The sequence below is a fragment of the Amphiura filiformis genome, chromosome 16 (genome assembly GCF_039555335.1).
Source record: "Amphiura filiformis chromosome 16, Afil_fr2py, whole genome shotgun sequence".
NCBI classification, from domain to species: Eukaryota; Metazoa; Echinodermata; class Ophiuroidea; order Amphilepidida; family Amphiuridae; genus Amphiura; species Amphiura filiformis.
The window spans coordinates 43,463,159-43,486,338 of record NC_092643.1 but is presented as its reverse complement, the minus strand read 5'-3'; the positions used below and the strand labels follow the sequence as shown (position 1 = coordinate 43,486,338).

The following is a 23,180-nucleotide window of genomic DNA, read 5'->3' as shown; positions in this document are numbered from 1 at the left end:
TATAGCCTGCGAGTCGAAAGCCGTGTATTTAAGACAAAATAAGACATTTTACACGAATCTGTAATTTAGAACTGACAGTATCTAAATTAGCTACATGTATTTGAATGGGGCTTCAACTTCGTCAGTACTGCTGTTTTCTTCGTTTTTTGCCAAATTTGTCATTTCAAATATACCAAATGACAATTCTAATGACTCGTCCTTCACTTTTAAACAATTTATAAACAATTTTAATTTTTTTACAGTTGCGCTTGGATCACTGAATGGGTCTTTAATTCGTTTAGCAAAGCAGGGATGCAAATTGTGCTGGAAATGAGAGTCAAAATTGAGGAAATAATGCCTTGAGAAGAAAAAAAGAAAGAGAGGGAAAAAGAGGAAAGGAGAAGAAAAAGGAGGGAGAGGGAAAAGGGGGAGAGGAAAGAGGAAGAAAAGGAGGGGGGAATGAGGTAGAAGATAATGTAGAGGGAAACAGATCTCAGCTAAAGAACCAGGGCTGCAAATTGTGCGGGAGCGGGGAGCACCGCTCCTAGAAAATGAGAGTCAAAATTGAGGAAATAATGCCGTGAGAAGAAAAAAAAAGAAAGAGAGGGAAAAAGAGGAAAGGAGAAGAAAAAGAAAGGAGAGGGAGATGGAAAGTGGGAGAGGAAAGAGGAAGAAAAGGAGGGGGGAGTGAGGTAGAAGATAATGTAGAGGGAAACAGATCTCAGCTAATAAGCAAAGATAGGCCTACCGTGAAATATGAATTTCGTTACCAAACATTGTCTGTGGAGCAGTGCATAACCCGCAAACGCAAAATCGGAATCAACAATTTTGGGAATAAGCCTTTTTCGTGGATATCTACTGAAAAGTCATTAGTGTCATAAAAAGAGGATGCTAGGATCACGAAATACTCCTGAATATATTTTTTTAATTAGCCACACCCAAATACTATTTAATAGGCGTAGCTATATAAAAAAAAGTTTGTTTCCAATCAGCCAATCAGGAAATAGTTGGTATGTACAGCTCGTTGGCAATTAAATAGTCATATGACCGTGACTCGTTCACGTGACCAATGTCGTGGATCCGAGCAGCGCAGAATTTCGTGTCGAAAATGATTTGCAAAACATTTTTGATATTCACTTTCATGTGCATCTGGTGTTTTATGCATGCAGTTGTATGTAATCCACGTAAGTTTGAAAGTACTTGAGAAATGCACTCACTGTCACTGAAAATAATCACGATAAAAAATTGTAACTATTATAAGTAAGCTTATCAATATCATAATCATGTCAACTCATAGTGTAGGTAACCTAGGCAAACCTTAGTTAACACATTTACTAGTCAGCGAATTCGCCGAGACCGGGGCCCCAACACAATGCATATTTACATAGAAATTTGAATTTTTTCGAGAATAGGTGGGTGAAGGAAACCTACATAAATATGTTTTCTATACTTCACTTGACCCAAATATATGATTTTTTATGGTGATAATCAAGTCGCAAATGGAATTATAGAGGGATTTTGATAGCAGTTCCATTAAAAAAAGCTGCCATCGCCATGAGACTAAGATCTAGAAACACCCCCGACATGCCGTTTTGGGGAATTTTGCTAGCTGAATCTTTTTGATGAAAGTCAATCTTTGACAAGATGTAACTTTGCTACGGAAAGTGCTATGAAAAAAAAGGTTTTCAGTTTTGGCTTAGTTTACTCAAGGGCTTTAATTTGATATATAAAACGATGCAATTTGATGGCAAATTTGAATTCACCTAGGATACCTATATCATAGTGCCGTACTAACGCTGCTACTTTCCTAATCGGCGAAGAGGTCGATTTTGACCTTCTCATTTTACATTCGACATTTTACACTTTACATGCTATTTCTGATGTTATATAATTCCCTATAATTCCCTATGTGAACCTATAGGTATAACAACTTACTTCTCACTCTTCTGCAATACTTGAAACTTCTCGATGTGCACTGAAAAAGTGAATTTTTTGGCCCAAACTTTCTTCGACAATATCATAATCACACTGTGATGTTTTAGCTGTCAAAATTCATCATGGTTGACCCGGTTATGACCCCGTATGACCCGTGTTATCTGCAAATTGATAAGGGTCATTCCATTATTTCTTAAGGGAAATACCAACCGCGTGGCCAGGCGGCATAGGAAGCGCAACACGTGAAGTACGAGGCTGGCGGAGATACAGGGCTGACAGCCCCATTCACAATACACGGTTAGCAATTACAAATGGAAAATTAACATACTTGCAGTGTGGTACACGGTCGTACCCCGACGGTTTTAGAGTAAGATAATTTTACTTTAACAAATTTAGAATTGTTTATGAAGATTTCATGATTATGTGTTAATCCAATGGCGACCTCAAAATTGGCGATATCGCTTCCATCACCGCCTGATGAAATTATCAGCACGCCCATCAATGTGATCAAAACACCCCTATTTGAGAAATGGACTGATCAATATGCATTATGCATGCGATCAATCCGATCATTGATCTATGATTGACCTCTTCGGTCAGCCATTTTAAATATACAAATAAACAGGGACATGCGGAGGAAGTCGGTGCCAAACGAAAGCTTAAACATACCTTTTGTGCAAGGAATGTAGAATGGTTTTTGACGTCGATTGTACAGTAAACCTTTTCTGTTAATGCAAGCAACAATTTGGAGTGTGTTATATATCAAAGTGAGTACTAGTGCAACTCAAAAGTGACATTTTTTCCATTCAAATTGCCGTTAAAACCCATTCAGTCCCCATATACAGGTTAATGTCAGCAAGTGAATTTTGTATTGGGGACTGATTATTCGGTCTAGTCAACTCATATAGTCATACTCGCATGACTCTTGCTCGAGAAGTCTAGCCAAGCCAAGAATTTCCTCACTGCACCGATAGCTTCACATTCTAAGCTAGAAACCATTGAATTCAAAATCTGGTTGGATTCGCTGAGGCATGACACCGCGCAAAGCAATGGAAGTTCAGAGGTAAACACAGTCTCAGGGTCGGACAGGGTCACAGCTGATCACGACAGCCATTGCATCAAAAATGTTGCTAAAATTACACTTCAGCAAAATTTTAGCCTGCCCAAAATAGGCAAATCTTGCTCGACAAAAGATACGTACAGTTGACTCATCGAAATAATTTTCATCCAGATTTCAACATAAACAGAATAAATAACCTCCGGTGCAAAAAAATGCACCGCTGCCCAACTGAAAAACAATAGCAAAGCACTCTAGCATCGAATTTTCGAATGCGAACTATCATGTGCAATTTCTAAGCTAGAGTTCCCAAGTAAGTCAACTCATGACATGATCATGTCCACAGTTTTAAAAACTTATTCAAAATATTGCATTCAAAGTAGTCCTGCTCCCGGGGTCCTGCTACAGTTTGTATAGAGAAGAACACCATTTGTTTACATTTTGAGAGAGTGTAGGCCTACTCTTTAGGTATGAGACGCAAACCTTGGTTAACACATTTGCTAGTCAGCCAAAAATCACCTAGACCGGGCCCAAACACAATACATATTTACATAGAAATTTAAAAGAAAATATTGGTCAAGGAAACCTACATAAATATGTTGTCTAATACTTCACTTGACCCAAATATATGACTCGCGCATCAATCGGAGCAAAAGTGAAGACTGCCATACTTCTCTGGAAGCTAGTGTACAGTACCGCACACTCATTGCTAAGTGCTAAAGAAAAATTATTTAATTTGTGTACATCGTGGAACAGTCAACTACGCTTGTTACTCTGCGATTAATCACACGAGCGTACAGTGTACTCATACAGGGTACTCTACGCATCAATGTGAGGTTATCTGCGTACAAAAGCTTACTTACTACACACAGCCACGCAGAGTATGTTCCATGATGTACACAAATGAAATAATTTTTCTATAGTCTAGGGAGTCTAGAGGGGGGGGGGGGGTTCCTAAGATTCTCAATTCAAAACCGAGGATGATAAACTTGACAGTGACCTTACAGAACTGTGTTCTGTTTATTAGTGTAAGGGATATGTAAGGCTATAATGAAATGAAATGATTAGTTTCCCGTCACATTTTTTTCAGTGAAATATGAGGTCATTATTTCATTAAATTCATTATTTTGGAAAATTTCTTTATTGTCAAAACTTTCACTTACCGTATATGGCTATTACCTATATTGTTGATGAAAGACCATCTCAAAACAGGTATTAATGCTTAGATCATCATTAGGCCCTACAGACATTTTGCAACAGATTGAGAAAAGATTTGAATTTGTTTTTATTAAAATGAAAAGAAATGTGCAATTTTTGTAATCACTAGAAACATGATGAGGTAATCCTTAAATGTCCATTATTTACCACATCCTCTACCCCTGTCCCCTACAACTACATGTAATAGAAAAACTGCTGATTATTATCAGCAGGGGATGTCAGACATTTTCAGAGTTTCAGTTTTGATTATTTCCATCTCAATTTTCAGATAATTGATTTTTTTAATGAAAATATGATGTTTTGGTCAAATTGAAGAGGTGATGCCGGCGGGTGACGGGAAACTAATAATTTCATTATAGGCCTTAATAGTGGGAATTCCAATTGAATGAACGCAGCTTTCAATAGCGTGACAATTTTTTGCGTACACTGCGCGATGTATGCCAGCATGTGCGACTGTAGAAGTGAATCCAACCATGCCAACGCACTCGTTATTGGCTAGCATTGTATCCAAGGTCGTACATTCGGGTTGTAGTTTGAAATACGCGATATACAATCGCGGTTGGATCTACATTAATATGTACCATTTTTGTTTAATTTCAGCCACATGTAAAACAGCTTATATCTATGGCGATCATATGGTGTTGCAGCGTGAGCCCCATGGAGCAGTGTTATGGGGTTACACTGACCCCGGGTTAACTGTTAATGTCACTTTCAAAGGCGTCAGCCATATATCAAAAGGAATACCAGGTAATAAGTCACACAGTCATGACATGATGACAGTAGCAGACAAATATTGAACTTCTAAGGGAGTACAGCTTTCTTCGATAATGCATTGTATCGAAGAGGAACCTGGCTTTTATCAAAACCCAAACCCATAATTGCCTGTAGCAAACTCTGTCAGGCTCCGCTCAATTTTACACACGGCTCAGATACCACGTGTTGACCAAATATCGATCAAATCTATTTTACGACCATGCTTGAATTAACAACCCCTTTAAACCTAATTGCACCACTTTATGTAATATATAAGGAGTAAGGAGTATTGTTCTAGACTTTCTATTGACTGCAGACACGCCCCCGGCCCAAACATGCTTATTTAATGACCACTTGAGTAGTTGATGAGTGGGTCGTTATGTACTTACTGAACACAAAGGAAATTGATTATGGTTCAACCATCGACCGCGTTTATAATTCTGTTGCTTTAAATACTGACTGCTCCCATAGATATCAGCAAACTCGTATACTGTTTGCTTGTTCCTATCGAACGCTATGGCGTACATGAACCATTATCGAAGACAGCATAGCATGGCTGAGCTCAGTAGACCTTAAAAGCTGTACTCCCTAACATTGGTGTTTACAAAATTTCATTCCTGGATCAGTGAACGTTAATAAGAAATTGTGCGCTGTGTCCGTCTGACACAGGTCACTTTCTCAAGTGCGATGGCCTCTTCCCAGCCATATTTAAAACTTCTACATGTATCATGTCACCACATGATCAACTTTGGATTGATGCCCTTTAAAAGGTGGTACTACACCCCCTGATAAATTTTGTGACTAATTTTGCATTTTTCTCAATAATAACTACACACTGGTAACAAAAGTTATGTATATTATAGGGCAAGGAATCTAATGTAATTACGGTGAAGATATCATACTGAAAATAATACTGTAACCATATGGTGTAAGCCCACCTTTGGCTAATAAGCCCACCCCCTATTTTTCAAAACATTTCTGGAACAAGGGTGCACTCAGGTAAAAGCCTGTGGTAATTTTGGCTAAGTTCTTAAATCAAATCAATGCTTTGCTCTCACATTTAAGAACAAATATAAAAGAATATCAGTTGAAATTTACATTCCATACATTTAAGAACAAATATAAAAGAATATCGGTTGATAACTAACATTCCATACTTATAATTAAAAAACATTGACATAGATGATAGAAATTACTGATACATAACATCAGGCAAATACAAATGGGGATTATTGTTCTTATTTGTAAATTCAAGAACTAATCAACTAACCCCTCCCCGGTTATAAGCCCATATTTGAAGTGAAATCTGCCATCTACATGTGGGGGGGGGGGTGTGAGTTTATACTCGAGTGGTTACGGTAGGTGATAATTTGAATTTTTTTTTTTATATGTATGTAGGTGCATTTGGACCTGATGTTGGTGTGTGGCAGGTAGTGTTGCCACCTCAAACAGCTGGTGGGCCATTCACAATTGACATCTCTTGTTTTGATGGACAGGGCAACAGATCCAGTATTCAACTCCAAGATATCTTGTTTGGTGATGTATGGATTTGTAGTGGCCAGAGTAACATGGCGTTTGATGTCAAGGAGGTCAGTTTCAATTAATAACTGTTGTTAAATTTTGAATATCGCGTGTTGAGAGCCTGCTGTTTTTACTATTCGTTTTTATGGTCAATCTGAGTTTGTTTAAAACCACATGATTTGTGCTTGATAATTGTTTTTCTTACATATTAAGGCATATTGTTGTGATTGCCAGAGTCATCCTTTAATTGCCACCATAGATCCTGCTTTTTCCTTAGATCAAGGAAATACTCTTTTTGATCCCCATGCATTTCTGATGAAGTGTATTGTAGATTTATACACTACATTTACATGTAGACCTACCTAGCTCATTGTGCATAATGTGCATAACCCCATGAGAACTACCTGCCTATTGGTCAAAAAGGAGTTTTCATTGGACCAATCAGCAACATTGTTAGAATAATTTCTCCATGCAAAAAATGGGGGTGAATTATTTGTAAAACTCCATTCTGATTGGGGATTAAAATGAAGATATCATGTAATTGACCAATCAGAGACAATGTTAGATCGGCAGGTAGTGCTTAGGGGGTTAACTTTTATAAAGTCTAACCTGATTTACATATATTTGCATACTATTTCAGGCAATGAATGCAACAGCAGAATTGGCTGCATCTGTCAATTATCCCAACGTGAGGGTGTTATCAGTCAAACAAGCAGAGTCGTATACACCGTACTATGATATGAACTCGACATCATTATATCATCCATGGGCAAAACCAGATCCAGGTATAGTTAGAGTTTAATAACTGTGCATCAGTTATATTGGAGGGCATTGTGGAAAATCTAAACATTTGCCTTTGGATCCGAGGAATATCCTGATGATATTCCGAGATCCAAAGCAAAATGTTTATATTTTCACAATGCCCGACATATTACCGATGCAAAGTTATTAATCTCATATTCAATAATTAATATTGGGATCATATTAATCTTTCAACTCTTTGAAATGTAAGGAACATGTAAATGTGTTCATATACCGTATTGTTTGTAATAAACGCCCTGGGGGCGTTGCATTTTTCCAAAAGGGGCGTTTATTGAAGGTGAATTGTCAGTGAAAAAACTTCAAAAATCGTGTTAAATTTCCCGATGGTGCTCCTGTAGAAAAGATGGATTTACGGCTATACTAATGGCGACGCCCATGGAAAATATCATTTTCGTGGTAAATGCATCAAAATTATACCCGTAAGTACATCATCAAGCAAGAATCTAGTGAAATTCTACCATAATTAGGCAATGGAATGGATGGAAGTGTGAGTCATAACAGGTTTTGTCCATGCAATTTACCGATCGTCCCTGATAAGACTGACCCACTGATGCCAGTTTTTTATATTTTTAATTTATAGCATGGAATTTTTGTCAATTTTTCACAGAAATATTAGAGGGGGGGCGTTTATTACAAACAATACGGTACTGAGCATTTTAAATGCACCCAGATACCAAGATAATTTTCTTGCCAATTTGACAACCAAATCGTTATGACAGTATAAAACTTATTATGGTGGGCCGGAAGGGGCACTCATGTATAAATGTTGTATCTGCATGAATTGACTTTTAAAAATTACCCTTCAAAGGACTCAAAAAATTGTCATATTGGCCAATAATGAGGATTTTACATACCCTAAGCGAGGACTTGGTTTCAAAATTTCCTAACAAGTTCTTCACAGTCGTATGCCTTGCCTTACTTCTCTACCAAAGGGGCCTCGATGACTGCTTGAATGTTGAAAATATAAAACTGTCTTTGATTTTGATAAGTGGCCCCAGAAATTGTGTTATCACAAATGTGTTAAGGTGTTACATATACACCTTACATCCCCTGATTTTGTGACTAATTTTGCATTTTTCTCATACACACGGGTAACAAAAGTTATGTCTATTGTTATTTCATTGAAATTTCAATGATTCAAAACAAGTGGTTCGTTATATATGTTAAGAAATGAGGTACATGCTAGCGGTACCTCTTTTCTTATCATAAATAACGTATAATATACATAACTTTTATTACCAGTGTGTTATTATTTTTTGAGAAAAATACAATAGTCACAAATTTATCAAGGGGTACCACCTTATATTTAACCAAAATTGATGTCAGAGCAGGGCTCAAAAATGCAGGGCAACGGGGCCAGCAATTTACCCCATATTTCATAAAATAGCCGCTTTTGAGTAAAACTTAATGAATGGGTGTGATTTTCTGGATAAAATGGAATAAATAGCCTCATAAAAAATCAGATATTTGTGGCCTGTGTCACAAAGATATGTCTTGAATGTTGCATGGACTTTGTTTGCCTAATATAAATCGAAAATTTATTATTATTTATTTATTAAAGTCCCAAACAGGCCACTCGTTCATAAACCATGAACACTCCCCCGCATCACCTCTTAGTACACTGTAAAGTGTGCTGAGGCTTGTGGATCAACGTCCAGGTATTGTGCCTGTGCGTAGCGCATTATAAATCGCTGCGCTTTTTTTTACACACGATCGATGTGATGAAGGATTTTGAAATCATTCCTAACTTTGTCTTTTTTTATGTACCACAGATTCGCTAGGAGCCAACGTAAAGCAGGGTTTCTTGTATTTTTCTGCTGTGTGCTGGTTCTACGGACGAGACTTATACGACATATACAATGTCCCAATGGGAATGATCTCCACTAACTGGGGTGGCACTCCTGTAGAAGCCTGGTCCTCACCAGATGTGATTGATACATGTGTGCCTGCTGCTAAAAATAAAAAGGCTAATCTTACAAAAAGCAGGTGAGATCACAGGATAAGGGTTAAAATACTGAGTTTTGGTCACAATAGTCAAGTTTTAAATGCCCTTTTCAGTGTCTGTTATTAGCCCCCCCTCCCCCAAAATTGTTGTGTTGCCCTCAATCGAACGGCCCTAAATCCTGAAAAATCAGGGTCTCTTTTTTTTTTGAATGATGATTTTTACAGATTTGTTCAATCAATGATTTCCCTTAAAATTAATATTTTATTGAAAGTCTAGTCTTAAAATTGATTATCTACATCCCTAAGTATCCAGAAGTCAAAATTGAGAAATGTCCCCTAATTGAAGAAGTGTTATTTAATATTTGAGGTTTTTTTTTAAAAACTGAAAGTTAAAAAAAAATCAAATATTTATCCACTTGAGGGTAACACAACAATATTTTTTTTTTTTTTTTATGGTAAAATTGAATTATCGTATTCGTCCCATTAACCACCCATGCTCCTATAAGTGCCTACCCAGTGACTTAAAAACAAGCAAACTGATATTAGTTTATTAACTGCCCATGCAAATCTGAATCATGTTCTGAAACATGACACACTGATATTGATAGATGAATATTTTGGGCCTTTTTTACGTCTCGTTGGCCTAAACATTTCTAAAAAATAAGCGCTCACACAAAATGATTTTGTTTTGCGCCCTGGGTGGTTAATAGAACGAGTACGGTACATACTTGAAATCTCTGAGTATTACAATAGATTTGTTATTATGAATTGTTATGAATTGTAGCAATATTTTTCATGAAAAATGTCCAGTTGCATAGCCAATATTTACTAATTACAAAGCCCACATAAGTGTAAAACCTGCCAAAAAAAGCAACATCAAACACACAAAATACAAGGGGACAAGAAACAACAAATGTAGGCACAGAAGTAGGAAAGTTTGATAGCCAAAAATTAAAAATTCAAAAGCACACAAACAACGCTCGAAATAAGGCGCGTCCTTGCATCAAATACCCGTGAAAGTAGGTCCTACGGTACGGGTCCACGTGACCCGTAAAATTTGAACCAGGCAAAAAGTAGGAAATTCTATATCTAGTTTTGTTGTTCCACTGGAAGATCTGGTTCACATTATACGTCCAGCTCCCTGGGTACACTTTCCTTTTATTTAGTTTCCCATCAAGTTTTCAACCCGGGTATTCAATTTTCTACAATCTACATACTGTAGCCGTAGCTAATAAAAGCAAAGGTCCGGGGTCGGACCCTTGAAAATTGGTGAGGACCCTTGAAATTTCAAGGTCAAGGGTCCGGAGGACCCTTATATTTTTCTTCTTATTTGGAGGCCTGCACACAAAAGTGTAAAACCTGCAAAGATGACAAGAATCAAGTAAACAACATAAAAGTGCACTGGAATAAGTGATGAAAAGTTACTGTGCACCTGAGCAGACAGACTAAACCAAACAGACAGTAAAAGCGACTGATGTTTCTAAGCAGATATATTGCTCTTTGCTGCACAAAGAGTTGTATCTCAAAAGGCTGCCTTTTGTGATTTTGTTTATTATTGGCATGAAATACACTGTAAAATTAACTTTGTATATTAATTTTTAGGTATTTATCTCAATATTACTACCTCATGTCCATTCATCGAAGAGAGAAGCATGCTCAAATATCAAATACCAATATAAAATGTGACAATGAAAATAAAAATCACACAAGGCAGCCGTTTGAGATACGACAGTACATGTATGTAATGCAGACGACAAACTGATATAACTGTAGCTTGTGTATCATGGTTACTAAAGGTATGTTACCTTTTGTTGACAGCTTCACTTCTAAATCACCAAAAGAATCTCAAGCCAGAGAAGGAACATATTCTAAATTTGGAGGTCCACATGAGGACAGTGTTTTATGGAATGCCATGATTCATCCATTTCTCAATATGACCATCAAAGGTGCTATATGGTACCAAGGTGAGTGAGTGCCTACTCAATTGTGAAATTTTTCTTAATTATATTTAATTTATTTTCCATAGAAAGGTTCCTCAGTTTGTGTGTGTGTGGGGGTGGGGTGCTTTGGTTTTTGCTTGCAAACAAGGACATCTTCATGACTTTTCCCATTTAAACCATGGACCTACTGGCAAACCAGCACTGTCCTTGGTGCGTGGAAGATCGCATTTGCATGGCAATATATCTCTGCTATTGAGCATGAAAAATACAGACCACATTTGGTGTGTATCATGCACAGTTATACATGTGGTCCTTGGGTTGCAGAATATTTGATTCGGACATCTTCAGTTTGATAGCGATACACAATGTCTGTGGTTGCTGTCAGGAATAGATAGTGTGTGTGTGAATGATCCTTCAATTAAGTGTAAAGGCTTCTGTAAATGTTCATTAAATATGTGGGTAAGGAGGTAGGGTGTTCTACATTTTTACACAAAAATTGCAAATTAAAAATAAATGTGGCCCAATCATATCCACTTTTTGTCTCGCCTGAATGTTCAGGGAGAGACTTAGTAATCACTATGGTGTGGGGGTGTCCGTGTGGGGGTGGTGGGGGTGTGTGTGTTCGGAAAAAGCTTGTGAACGCGTTATCTTGAGAACCGTAAGGGCTATGATGATGAAACTTTATAGGGGGTAGCATGACCAAAGGGTGTCGACCTGATTAGATTTTGAGCGCAAAATATGGTAATTAAGTACCTAATTTGCATAATTTATGCGTAATAAGCAAAATACCTTGTGAACAGATTATCTGGAGATCCGTATGGGGTACAATAACGTAACTTGGTGGGGAGTAGCGTGGCCAGATGTTCTCGACCTGATTAGATTTTCAGCGCAACATATGCTAATTAAGTACCTAATTAGCATAATTTATGCGTATTTGATGCGTATCAAGCAAAAAACCCTTGTGAACAGCTTCTGGAGATCCGTATGGGGTACAGTGACGTAACTTGGTGGGGAGTAGCGTGGCCAGATGTTCTCGACCTGATTAGATTTTCAGCGCAAAATATGCTAATTAAGTACCTAATTTGCATAATTTATGCGTATTTGATGCGTATCAAGCAAAAAACCCTTGTGAACAGCTTATCTGGAGATCCGTATGGGGTACAGTGACGTGGCGGGAGGAGAAGGGGGCCAGAGGTTCTCGACCTGATTAGATTTTGAGCGTAAAATATGGTAATTAAGTACCTAATTTGCATAATATATGCGTAATAAGCAAAATACCTTGTGAACAGATTATCTGGAGATCCGTATGGGGTACAGTGACGTAACTTGGTGGGGAGTTGCGTGGCCAGAGGTACTCGACCTGATTAGATTTTCATGAGGTTAAAGGTCACATACATTTTCAACTGTGCATCACATTTCCCAATAACAGCTTGATCGGTCATGTAATTAAGGAAATATGACGACTTTAAGATAGTCGCTTTCTTTGTAAAGTATAGCAAAGTAGCACTTTCAATGAGTGATAACTGGTAAAGGAAGCATCTTTCTGTTTTGATTTATTTGATGAAATAGTTCTTTGGTATTGCCAAATTTGATTTTTCAGCGCAACATACTTTATCCAATTTCGTGAGGTCAAAGGTCACATACAAGGTCAAAGGTCAACTGAGGTCAACAAATCTTTTAATAATTAATTTTCAACTGTGCATCACATATCCCAATAACAGCTTGATCGGTCATGTAATTAAGGAAATATGACGACTTTAAGATAGTCGCTTTCCATGTAAAGTATAGCAAAGTAGCACGTTCAATGAGTGATAACTCGTAAAGGAAGCATCTTTCTGTTTTGATTTATTACTTTGATGAAATAGTTCTTTGGTTTTGCCAAATTTTTGGAAGGTCATTACAGGGTCATCCGAGGTCACTCAGGGTCATCTGAGGTCAAGTTATTAAAACTCGTATGGGCATGAAACTTGATGGGTACAGTCAACATTTCAAGGCAAATTTTTGGAAGTTCATTTTGGGGTCACCAGGGGTCATCTGAGGTCAAATTAGTAAAAACTGTCGTATGGGCATGAAACTTGGTGGGTACAGTCATCATTTAAAGCCAAATTTTTGGACGGTCATTTTGGGGTCACCAGGGGTCATCTGAGGTCAAATTAGTAAGAACTGTTGTATGGACATGAAACTTGGTGGGTACAGTCAACATTTCAAGCCAAATTTTTGGAAGGTCATTTCGGGGTCATCTGAGGTCAAATTAGTAAAAACTGTTGGATGGACATGAAACTTGGTGGGTACAGTCAACATTTAAAACCAAATATTTGGAAGGTAATTTCGGAGTCACCAGGGGTCATCTGAGGACAAATTAGTAAAAACTCGTATGGGCATGAAACTTGATGGGTACAGTCAACATTTAAAGCCAAATTTTTGGAAGGTCATTTCGAGGCCACCAGGGGTCATCTGAGGTCAAATTAGTAAAAACTGTCATATGGGCATGAAACTTAGCACGAGGGGTACAGTCAACATTTAGAGCCAAAATTTTAGAAGGTCATTTCAGGGCCACCAGGGGTCATCTGAGGTCATATTAGTAAAAACTGTTGCATGGGCATGAAACTTGGTGGGTACAGTTACCATCGGCCAGATAATCGTGCCCAGCCGATAACCGCCAAATTCATTTACCTCTCTACCAACAGTTATCGCAAAAGCAGGCGGTCACAAAAGCAGGCGAGACTCGTGGTTCGAGAACCGCCCGGGGGTGCCAGTTGAACCGTCAATGAAGTCATCACCGACCAAAATTTCGCGGTAAAAGGGTATCTTTTTAAGCATAGGCCACGTCCAGCAGGACGCGAAAAAGGGTCTCAATTTTGGTGTTTTCTGGAAAAAGGGTACCTTTTTACAATAGATATGTCGGCGTTTTGGGTTCATGAAAATCAAAGTCCAGCATTTGACGTCAGCCGCTGTTTTCGTTCCTGATTGTAAACAACTTCTTACTTCCGGGTCTGTAAGTGTAATATATTAGTCTTGTGCCCGGTCTTGTACCATGATTAAAACTCGGTGATGTTTGTGCATGCTGCCGAGCGGGCTGCGTGAGAGACGGGCGTAGAGACTACTTAATTTTGTACAAGGTACAGATACTGTGTAATCGGAATGGATTACGACATACGCTTTGACTGCTGAACCAGATATGACAGGAACCATGCCTTTTGGAAATCGTGAAGTGACATTTGCCATCGCTGTTTGTCACCCGCGCAAAACCGAAGTTAAACGGGGAAAATAACAAATAACCTGTTGGTGTATGATCTTCCCAGGATGTACTTGTACTAATTGGATACCAATGAAATGATTGCAGCTTGTTTGTTGTGTATGACCACAATTTTGTGTTATAAGGATGATATTCCAGGCTATTTCATATTATAACAGAAATTGTATGTAAAGGGATTGGAAATACACTAGGTAAATATTGCTTTCTACCTTCGTCAGTGAAAAGGGTCATTGGGACATGTAAGGTCAGTGATATGGGTACCTTTGTTTGCACCATGGCTGTGGTCAGTGATTTGGGTATCCTTTTTTCATAGCAGGTCAGTGGTAAGGGTTACCTTTCAGCCCTTGGGCATGTCAGTGTTTTGGGTGAAAAATAAAAGTGTCTGGTCAGTGATGACAACATGCAATGGTATATGAGTGGCACCCCCGGGGAGAACCGCCTTGTATAGTACCGTAGTGTGTTTGTTAGGAGTAAGAAAAAACCTTCAAACTTAAAAATAAAATAATACACAATTCAATAACTCAAAAGTTGAGAAATTTAAAAGTTTAGATTATTCTTCTTGTGATAATGTTGTTCATTGTAGGTGAAGCCAACACTATAGCTCCAGAAAAATATAGATGTCTTTTTCAAGCTATGATAAGTGACTGGAGATATAAGTGGTATGCAGGCTCAGCTCAGCAGACAGACCCATACTTCCCTGTTGGATTTGTACAGGTAATTGGATAGAAAAAAGAAAAGCTGCTGAGTTGGTGTGATTATTGAGCTTTGCAGATGAGATTGCTGCAAAGTACATATTGAGGGCTCAAAGCAACACCGTCTCATCTCCATTTTTGGTGAAAATGATATTTTAGTACCAACATTTGTGACCCATTCTGACAAAACCAAGAACAAGTCGCATTTTTGTCATTTCATGATTTAAATAAAAATGTAAGCACTAGACACTAAGCTTTAAAATGATACCAAAATTATATAAATAGCATCAATACTTTTCAAGATATGGATAATTTTGTAAAATGATACCTTGATATTTTTGCCAAATTGATATTCTGAGTAATGGGCCAATTAGTTTCCTGCCTTAAACAGGATTGAATAGGGATTATCATAGTTCAACTGTTATTTATTGATTAAATAAACCTCTTTTTAATAAGTACTTTCAAGGATTTGAAAGTCCACTCAGTGCCACAGTCAAATACCATGAAATTAAGAATTCCAAATTTTTTTATGGGTATGTCATCTTTAAAGGCCTATAACCCAAGGGCTATTCCATTTAAAATCTGTGGAAGATTTTGGAAATATCTTCCACATGGGGAGCATGAATTTCAAATGGAATTAACACATTAGCAGCTCCATTTCAAACTCACTCTCCCTCAGGGGAAGATTCAAGTTGAATCTTTCTCAGAGGGTGTATGAAATTTAAATGGAGCTACCTAATGCACCCATTCCATTTGAAATTCATACTCTCCCTGTGGCAGATATTTCCAAAATCTTCCACAGGGGTAGTGTGGATTTTAAATGGAATAGCCTAATACATCTGCAGAGCAGTGTGTACAAGTGACTGAAATACTATGAGACTGATATGAAAAAGCACTTAACATGCTTGCGCTCCAAGCAGTTGATATGTGATGAGTCACAACGAAAGGTGTCTCTTGCGCGGTTCTTACATATGAAAAGCTTGTTTCCAAACCATGGTAAGTCCACAAACACATTCATTGTTGCTAATGTCAAACTTGTCAAAGTAATTGTGATTGTATCACAAACGTTGTGGACTTAACATGGTTTGGAAACAAGCTGCTAGCTGTTCATATATCTAACTTTGGCAGTGCCAGTCAAAACCTTTAAGTTTAACCTTTCTATAATCGTATTGTTTAATAGGATAAGATGTCTTTAAAAAAAATTTGTTTGCTTTGGATAAACCATGCTCAAGTGATGGACAACAAAGCATTGCAATTTGTATAGGTACGCTGATTAGCCAACCATTCACAATGGGAGAACATTCTCGAACCCTCATTGAATTGGGGATGGTTTGAAACTTTGAATTGACTGCCAATTATGATGATCTGATGATTATTTATATTTTTTCCCCTTGCAATGTGCAAAAAGAAATGAATGTACAAAATGTAGCAACCGACAAGAAGATCCTTTCAATGTGACTCGTCACATATGTTCTTTTCAATATAAATGTAAGGCAGTAGAAGTAAAAATATGTATGATGTTTTAAAAAAATCATATCGTCGGCAGAGTGCAACACTATCATAAGTGCAGTAGAATGTAATAGCTGCCTTTTGTAAAACACCCATTGTTTGTGAAGTCAAGTCAAGTAAAACTTTATTAATACACAAGGGAAATTACACTCATGAGTGCTCATACATATACAAAACACATTATTACTACAAAATATCATATCATATCAAAAACACAGTGAAAAAGATGAAGCTCTGTCAATCCCCTCAATGAGCACAATCCCCTCATCATGCTCATTGTAAAGTGTTGATGTTCTGTATATACTTTCCTGGTGGCCACTAAGCTTTCCTGATGGCCACTAAGATATCACCCTTACATGTAGTTGGGTGATTTTCTAGTGTTATTGGTTAAAAGTAAGTACATTTATTGAAATGTTGCAAATGGCAGCGATATAAAATGGTTTGTTCCAAGATTCAATAACCAGCAGATCTACATTATATATTCTTCCTGTAGTTATGTACATCAAATTTGCCACAGATTGGGGAGATCAGCAACTATCCCATAACCAGATGGCATCAGACAGACGATGTAGGCTATGTACCTAATGCTGGAATGCCTAATGTCTTCATGGCTGTAGCATTAGATCTCTCAGATCTAGAGTCACCCTTTGGCCCGTAAGTATATTATTATTGTACAAATTGTATCTTTCCTTGAGTGGTTGCCACTCAGGGTCACACTACATATAAATGTAGAAAAAACAACCCATGTATACTTCGCTATAATGGGTGACCTTGTACTTGGTAGTTGTATTGGCCAAGACTCAAAGTGATCTTGTAATGCCAATTTGAAGGCTTCTGTTTTTGTGAGGTGTGATGTGATGGGTTCTGGCAAGACATTCCAATCTGTTTAAATTTTTTTCTTCTTTTTTTTTATGTCGAGCATATCAAGGCATTAACAGCTGAAATTTAGGAGATAACGCAGACGAAACTTCGGCCAGGCACAAGTGTCCTGGTGAACAAAGGGAGTTGCCAGATAGCTGGTCGGGGCAATTTTTTACAGGACATGTATATTATGTATATGTTACTTGTGGGTTGATAATTTGGAAAAAGCATTCAGATGTTGGCGCTGTGAGAGACGCTGGACAGGCTGCAGGAGATTTCTGATGGGCAGGGACAGGTGACATTGTCTCGCTTGCTAGAGATGTGTAGACGTCTGATTTTCTCCTTAATAACAGCAAGTTCTTTCAGCATTTGGGTAACACATCTAGAGCTATCCAGGGTGATCGACCTTTGGATCTCTCAACTGATGCTTTGACTACTACATGTACATGTAAGCCCACACACAGAGTGAACATATTGAAGCATTAGGGACCATTCACAGACACTTGTTAGGGGGACTGATGCAAAAAGGGAAGACCTTTGCAGCCCCCCCCCCCAACTAGTGTTTGTGAACTGTCCCTTAGATTCAATCTGTAAGTCTTGGGTTTAATTCTTATGTTTGTCGTATACAGTTGGAGGGCCAGTCAACTTTGACGCGCTATTATTAAACTGTACGCTATGAATACGCACACAACGAAAATTTAAATTTGCTTGATTTGAGTTGCAGTTTTAAAAGCTTCCAAATTTCTCTCTACAACTCCTAATACTAGATATATTTTATATATAACTACAAGAAAGGCTTTCAACATTCCATATATGTTCACAAAAAATACCGTAACTTTGCAAGGAATATGATATGGGCACATAAACACAAATTTTTGTCATGAATTGAGATAAAAGAGTAAGAAAAACTGCGTTATTTTAAAAATGGTGTGAGTTCATAAATCAGGAATTTGCATATGATTAGAAACATGGCCTATTATCCTCATATTAAAAAATCAAGATTTTTGGTTGGTTAAGACAAAAACCTGCCGGGATGAAAAGGGTATTTTACAAGACGGAAAAATACCAGTAACATGCGACAACAGCATTGAGAAGGTTCATGCGAGCAGTGTTAAACTGCGCTGCGTATTTCACTGAACGCAGATGAATGGCGCGCTTTTGCGCAACAAAGTCACGCGCGTGTACTCGTTCATGGTGTCAAGTCACGCGGTATTGTTATGAAGTTGTTTACTTAAATTTCGTCGATGGGCCTAATCTGGGTAACCAATTTAAACTATTATAACAATTTAGAATTTTAAGTTCAAAATTTGGGACAAAGACTAATCGATAGATAAAGGTTGAAATTACTTGTCTGGCTAAAAATTAGAATGATTAAAGCGTTAAGACAGAAAATATCCGGGTTAGAAGTCCTTAGCAACGAAAATAAATTTGAAGGTAAAGCAAACGCAAAAAATCACGAATTCTAACGACAAAAGTAGACAAAATGGAAATCAAGTAGAGAATTGTGAAGATATTTTGTAATAAAACTTATTTGTTAATTGCCCAAGATGATTGGCTACACATAATACGATACATTTCAAATCGAAATTTTCCATGGGAAAAGTAAAAAAGCATACCCAAGAGTGCGACGGTCATTTTTGCCAAGGTCGCGTCCGTTAATAATTTGACCTTTAACGGAAAACGCGCATGATGGCCCTCCGACTGTATAGTGGATTGCATCAGATTGGTATCCTAATTTAATACAAATGTCATTGGTCACCAAGACTTATCCTATTTTGTTTTAACAGAATCCATCCTCGATATAAACAAGATGTAGCAGCTCGTCTCGTCCAAGCTGCCAGGGTCGTAGCATACCAAGAGAAAGGACTGATATACCAAGGACCATTCCCAACTAAATTTACCGTGGACAGTCAGGAAGGGACCATTGATGTGCACTATGATAATGCAGGCAGTGGATATGTACATCTAGTAGGACCCCTCACCAACACATTTGAGGTAATGTTTTATTTGATAATGAATTTACACATATGCCTAGATGTGGTAATTTGTACAAGGAATACATAGTCTTCAAATTATTTTTTTTTACCTTGGGGTGAACTTTTGCACCTCATTTGAAAGTTGTGCAATTTCATCTGATGCAGAGCAACTTGAAGTGCAGTCTCGGACAATCTACAGATAAAGTCAGTACAATGTAGTATCGCAATTTTGAACCACACTTTTAAAGTTGTATCGCAACATTCAAATTTTGGAGTGTAAATTGCACTGCGATAGGGCTTATTTCGAATGCTGAATATACACATATCCCTACGTGTATGTGATAGTTATAAGCAGTACTGAGTATGAGTAAATAATACCAAAAATGTTATCAAACTTGCTTACAGAGGCTACAAAGCTGCATAATATTACAAAAATTAAAACAAAAGGTTTTGCAAGTCGAGATTTGAAAAGATTTTATGTGGTCTGCCATATTGTCTTGTGTGAAACAAGGGGTGTGCGAATTCCTCTTTTCAGCTGATTTCCTCTTTTTGTTACCAAAATGTATGTGTTTTCTTTTATTATTAGACCATATTTGGTGTTTTAGGCTGTTTTTCAGCTTTTTTAGTGATTTTTCTTGTTTTTGGTCTGTGGCCTCTCATGGCATCAATAGATAGACTCCACTTAAAACTAGCTGGAGACTTTTCAATAATTGCAAATTGTTGTAATACGTTAAAAGAAAAAACAAAAGACTGAAGGTTAACATTCATTCACAGCTTTTATTGAATTTGCTTTTTTTTTTCAGGTATGTTGCTCTAAATCAACATCATGCCAAGACAATGATACTTGGATTGGTACTACTGTGACAGCTGTGACTGGTCTGCATTCCTTAAGGATGACCTATACCTGCCTAGGATACAAGCCTGTTGCTATCCGCTATCTATGGAGGGACTATGCCTGTACTTACAAGAAATGTACAGTGTATAACCAAGGTGGCTTCTTACCAGCACCACCATTTTGGTTGCCACTGTAAAATCGGTGTAGTAAGAATGTTGGCATGACCTGGCAGACCTACTCCCCCATCATGCTCGTACATACCCAATGTGGTGGGTAATTATTTTGGGCCAGGAGGGTAGACATTCAAAAGAGCCGCCCCTGGTAGGAGAGACCAAGTTTAGATCAGCACAAGTAGTCCACTAATGTCAGGCTGGAAATTCTCTTTAGATGTAGAACATTAATATTGACAGGCCAGGCCATAGTACAGGCCAGACATGTTTGAGCTATTAATTAATTTTTTTTTTTTTGCCTTATAAGGCCAAAAAAAATGTTTCTTTCCTGTAGCAGGTCAAAAAAGTCAAATGTGAAATGCCTTTTTGTTTTGTTTTTTCAGATCCATGTCTTCAAATGACAAAAAATACCTTTTTTGCTGCAAATTATTAGAATGGGAATTTACAGTGGGTCTCCGACACACACACACACAAAAAATTATATTTCTGCATATTCAGGAATATCTATGATCCCCTTTTAACCTGCAGATTAAAAAAGGTATTAAAAAATGTGTGATATTTTCTCCAATAGTTTTTCACCATGCTCGTTTGTTGTGTAATGTGTAAATGTTTACTCCAGTAGTGTTTTATATTATTTTGTTGTGATTTTTCCATTTTTGGGTTTTTTTGTGTTTTTTTCAAGTGAAAAAAAAATTCTAATGCACAAAATAAGCCGTCAAAAACGTAATGCGCGCGCTACAGGAAACAAACTTTTTTTTTTTTGCCTAATAGGAAAAGTTGATTCAGAAATAAAATAAGATTGATTGAAGCAAATATTTGTGTACAGAACAACTCTAACTGAACCAGTAAAATATATTTTATAATCAATAGAATTATGAAAGGCTTAATGTACCTTCAAATTTCCTTCAAATTTTAAATTTGTCATTATATACTCAAAATGCTGAAATAATACTAGTAATAATTATCAGGAATGGTTTCTGTTAATTTTGAGCTGAAATAACAAGGTAAAGTGAAAGAAACACTGCTTGTTATTTTTGCCGTTTAACACACAGTTCTATGGGAGGACATAAAGTCATAATTCTTTGAATTATGACTTTATGTCCAACTTTGCTCTGTTTACCTACAAACACAAGAAATTTGGCTGATTCCATGTAGGTGCAAGTTGTGACATGTGTAAACATTACAAATATGCCAAAAAAATCAGGTTTGAAAAAATTAACCAAATTCATATTATAAGATCGTACATTATGACTTTAAGTATTGTTGGGTATAATATGATTGCATTTTGTATCAAGATATTTTGTGATGCACAGCAGTTTTTAAAATTGCATGGCCATATCTGTATATATAAGAATAGTCACTGGTGTATTTATTTTTTAGTCATTTTGAATGATCACCGACCTGTATTTTCGTAAACTTTATCTAGAGTATAACGTATTCAACCTAATTAGCGCTCTTCCCCAATAAGCGCTGCTTTTATTGTTTTCAAATGACAGCTATCTAATTAAGCAGCCCCTGTTCAATGCAGCTGTACAAATTAAATTCTGTAAAATTTCTAATTAAAATCATCATCTCAAACTTACAGATTAGAATTATGATTTTGACATCAGATACACTGTATTTTTAAATATGTGTGTGCAATTTCCCAATTTTGATGTTCAATTAATAATCTTAAATAAGCACCCCCCCCCCCTGAAAGTAACTGACTGGGGTGCTAATTAGGGTGAATATGAATTAGGGTTGACCTTTTAACATCTTGCACAAATCCCAGCAGGGTTATGTAATATGCACAGGTAGTGGCTGAGACTAGTATATACTACGGTAGTCTCAGGTTAGTGGCACAACTCGGTACTCAATTAGATAATGTATGTGTGCATATACATGTAAGGCCAAAAAAAAATAATGGTTTGTCTCAAAGCTCACGAGTGGTTTTATTCCCGACTTTTTTCATGGCATTTGGAGAAAAAAATCTGATTTTTGCCGAATTTTTCCGGAAAAACAAATTTTTTTTTTTTTTTTTAAATAAAAAAATATTCCGCATTTCTTTTTTCCAAATCTCACAAATTTACAAATGCGCACGCGAGCTTTGAGACAAACCTTCCTTTTTTTTTTGCCTAATGGATGTTGTTTTGTCATTCAGGTAAACATTAAAGCCATATTGCAACATTTCCATGAAAATAGATTAGTATTTCTTTTCTATAAAATGTTAGCTTTAAATTACCGTCAGATATTTATATCCCCTTTTAAGTTTGAGCATAGGTCTATGGTTTGAGCCAAACAATTTTTGCAGGGTATGTTAATTTAATAAAGTACATTACAATAGTATAAAAAAACAATTTTGAAAAATGTTGAGGGCATCCTCCACAGCAAATGTTACAATACAATAGCAGTGAATATGGCTTTAAGAGTCCAGTTGCATAATTTGAGAGTGAAAGTAAGTGTGCGAAAATACTACAGGATTCTTGTAAAATAATTTACACATTAATGGCGAACTGTATGCACTACTTGTCTATATGTGACCATCCACCACAACTGAGCCCGGATGTCGCCAGTGCCTCTATTGAGATATACTCCATTGAACTTAACATTAAACAATAGGAAACAAAGGATTTATTGACTGTTTTATTGATTTTTCACTACTTAACCAAGTACTATAGACATGATATACATAATTTTAAAGCTAATTTCAAGCAGAATATTTTGGTTGAATAT

At 37.0% G+C, this 23,180-nt stretch overlaps 1 protein-coding gene across 1 annotated transcript; it reads left to right on the top strand.

Annotated features, from left to right (window-relative positions):
* The first annotated feature begins 1,034 nt into the window (after positions 1–1,034).
* On the top strand, positions 1,035–20,610 carry LOC140136039 (sialate O-acetylesterase-like). Its single transcript, XM_072157741.1, has 10 exons — positions 1,035–1,163; positions 4,790–4,936; positions 6,341–6,531; positions 7,104–7,248; positions 9,058–9,271; positions 11,048–11,193; positions 15,009–15,139; positions 17,120–17,280; positions 19,275–19,482; positions 20,267–20,610. The coding sequence occupies exons 1-10, from the start codon at positions 1,049–1,051 to the stop codon at positions 20,492–20,494; spliced, it is 1,686 nt and encodes a 561-aa protein (XP_072013842.1). The 5' UTR covers positions 1,035–1,048; the 3' UTR covers positions 20,495–20,610.
* Positions 20,611–23,180: the final 2,570 nt, after the last annotated feature.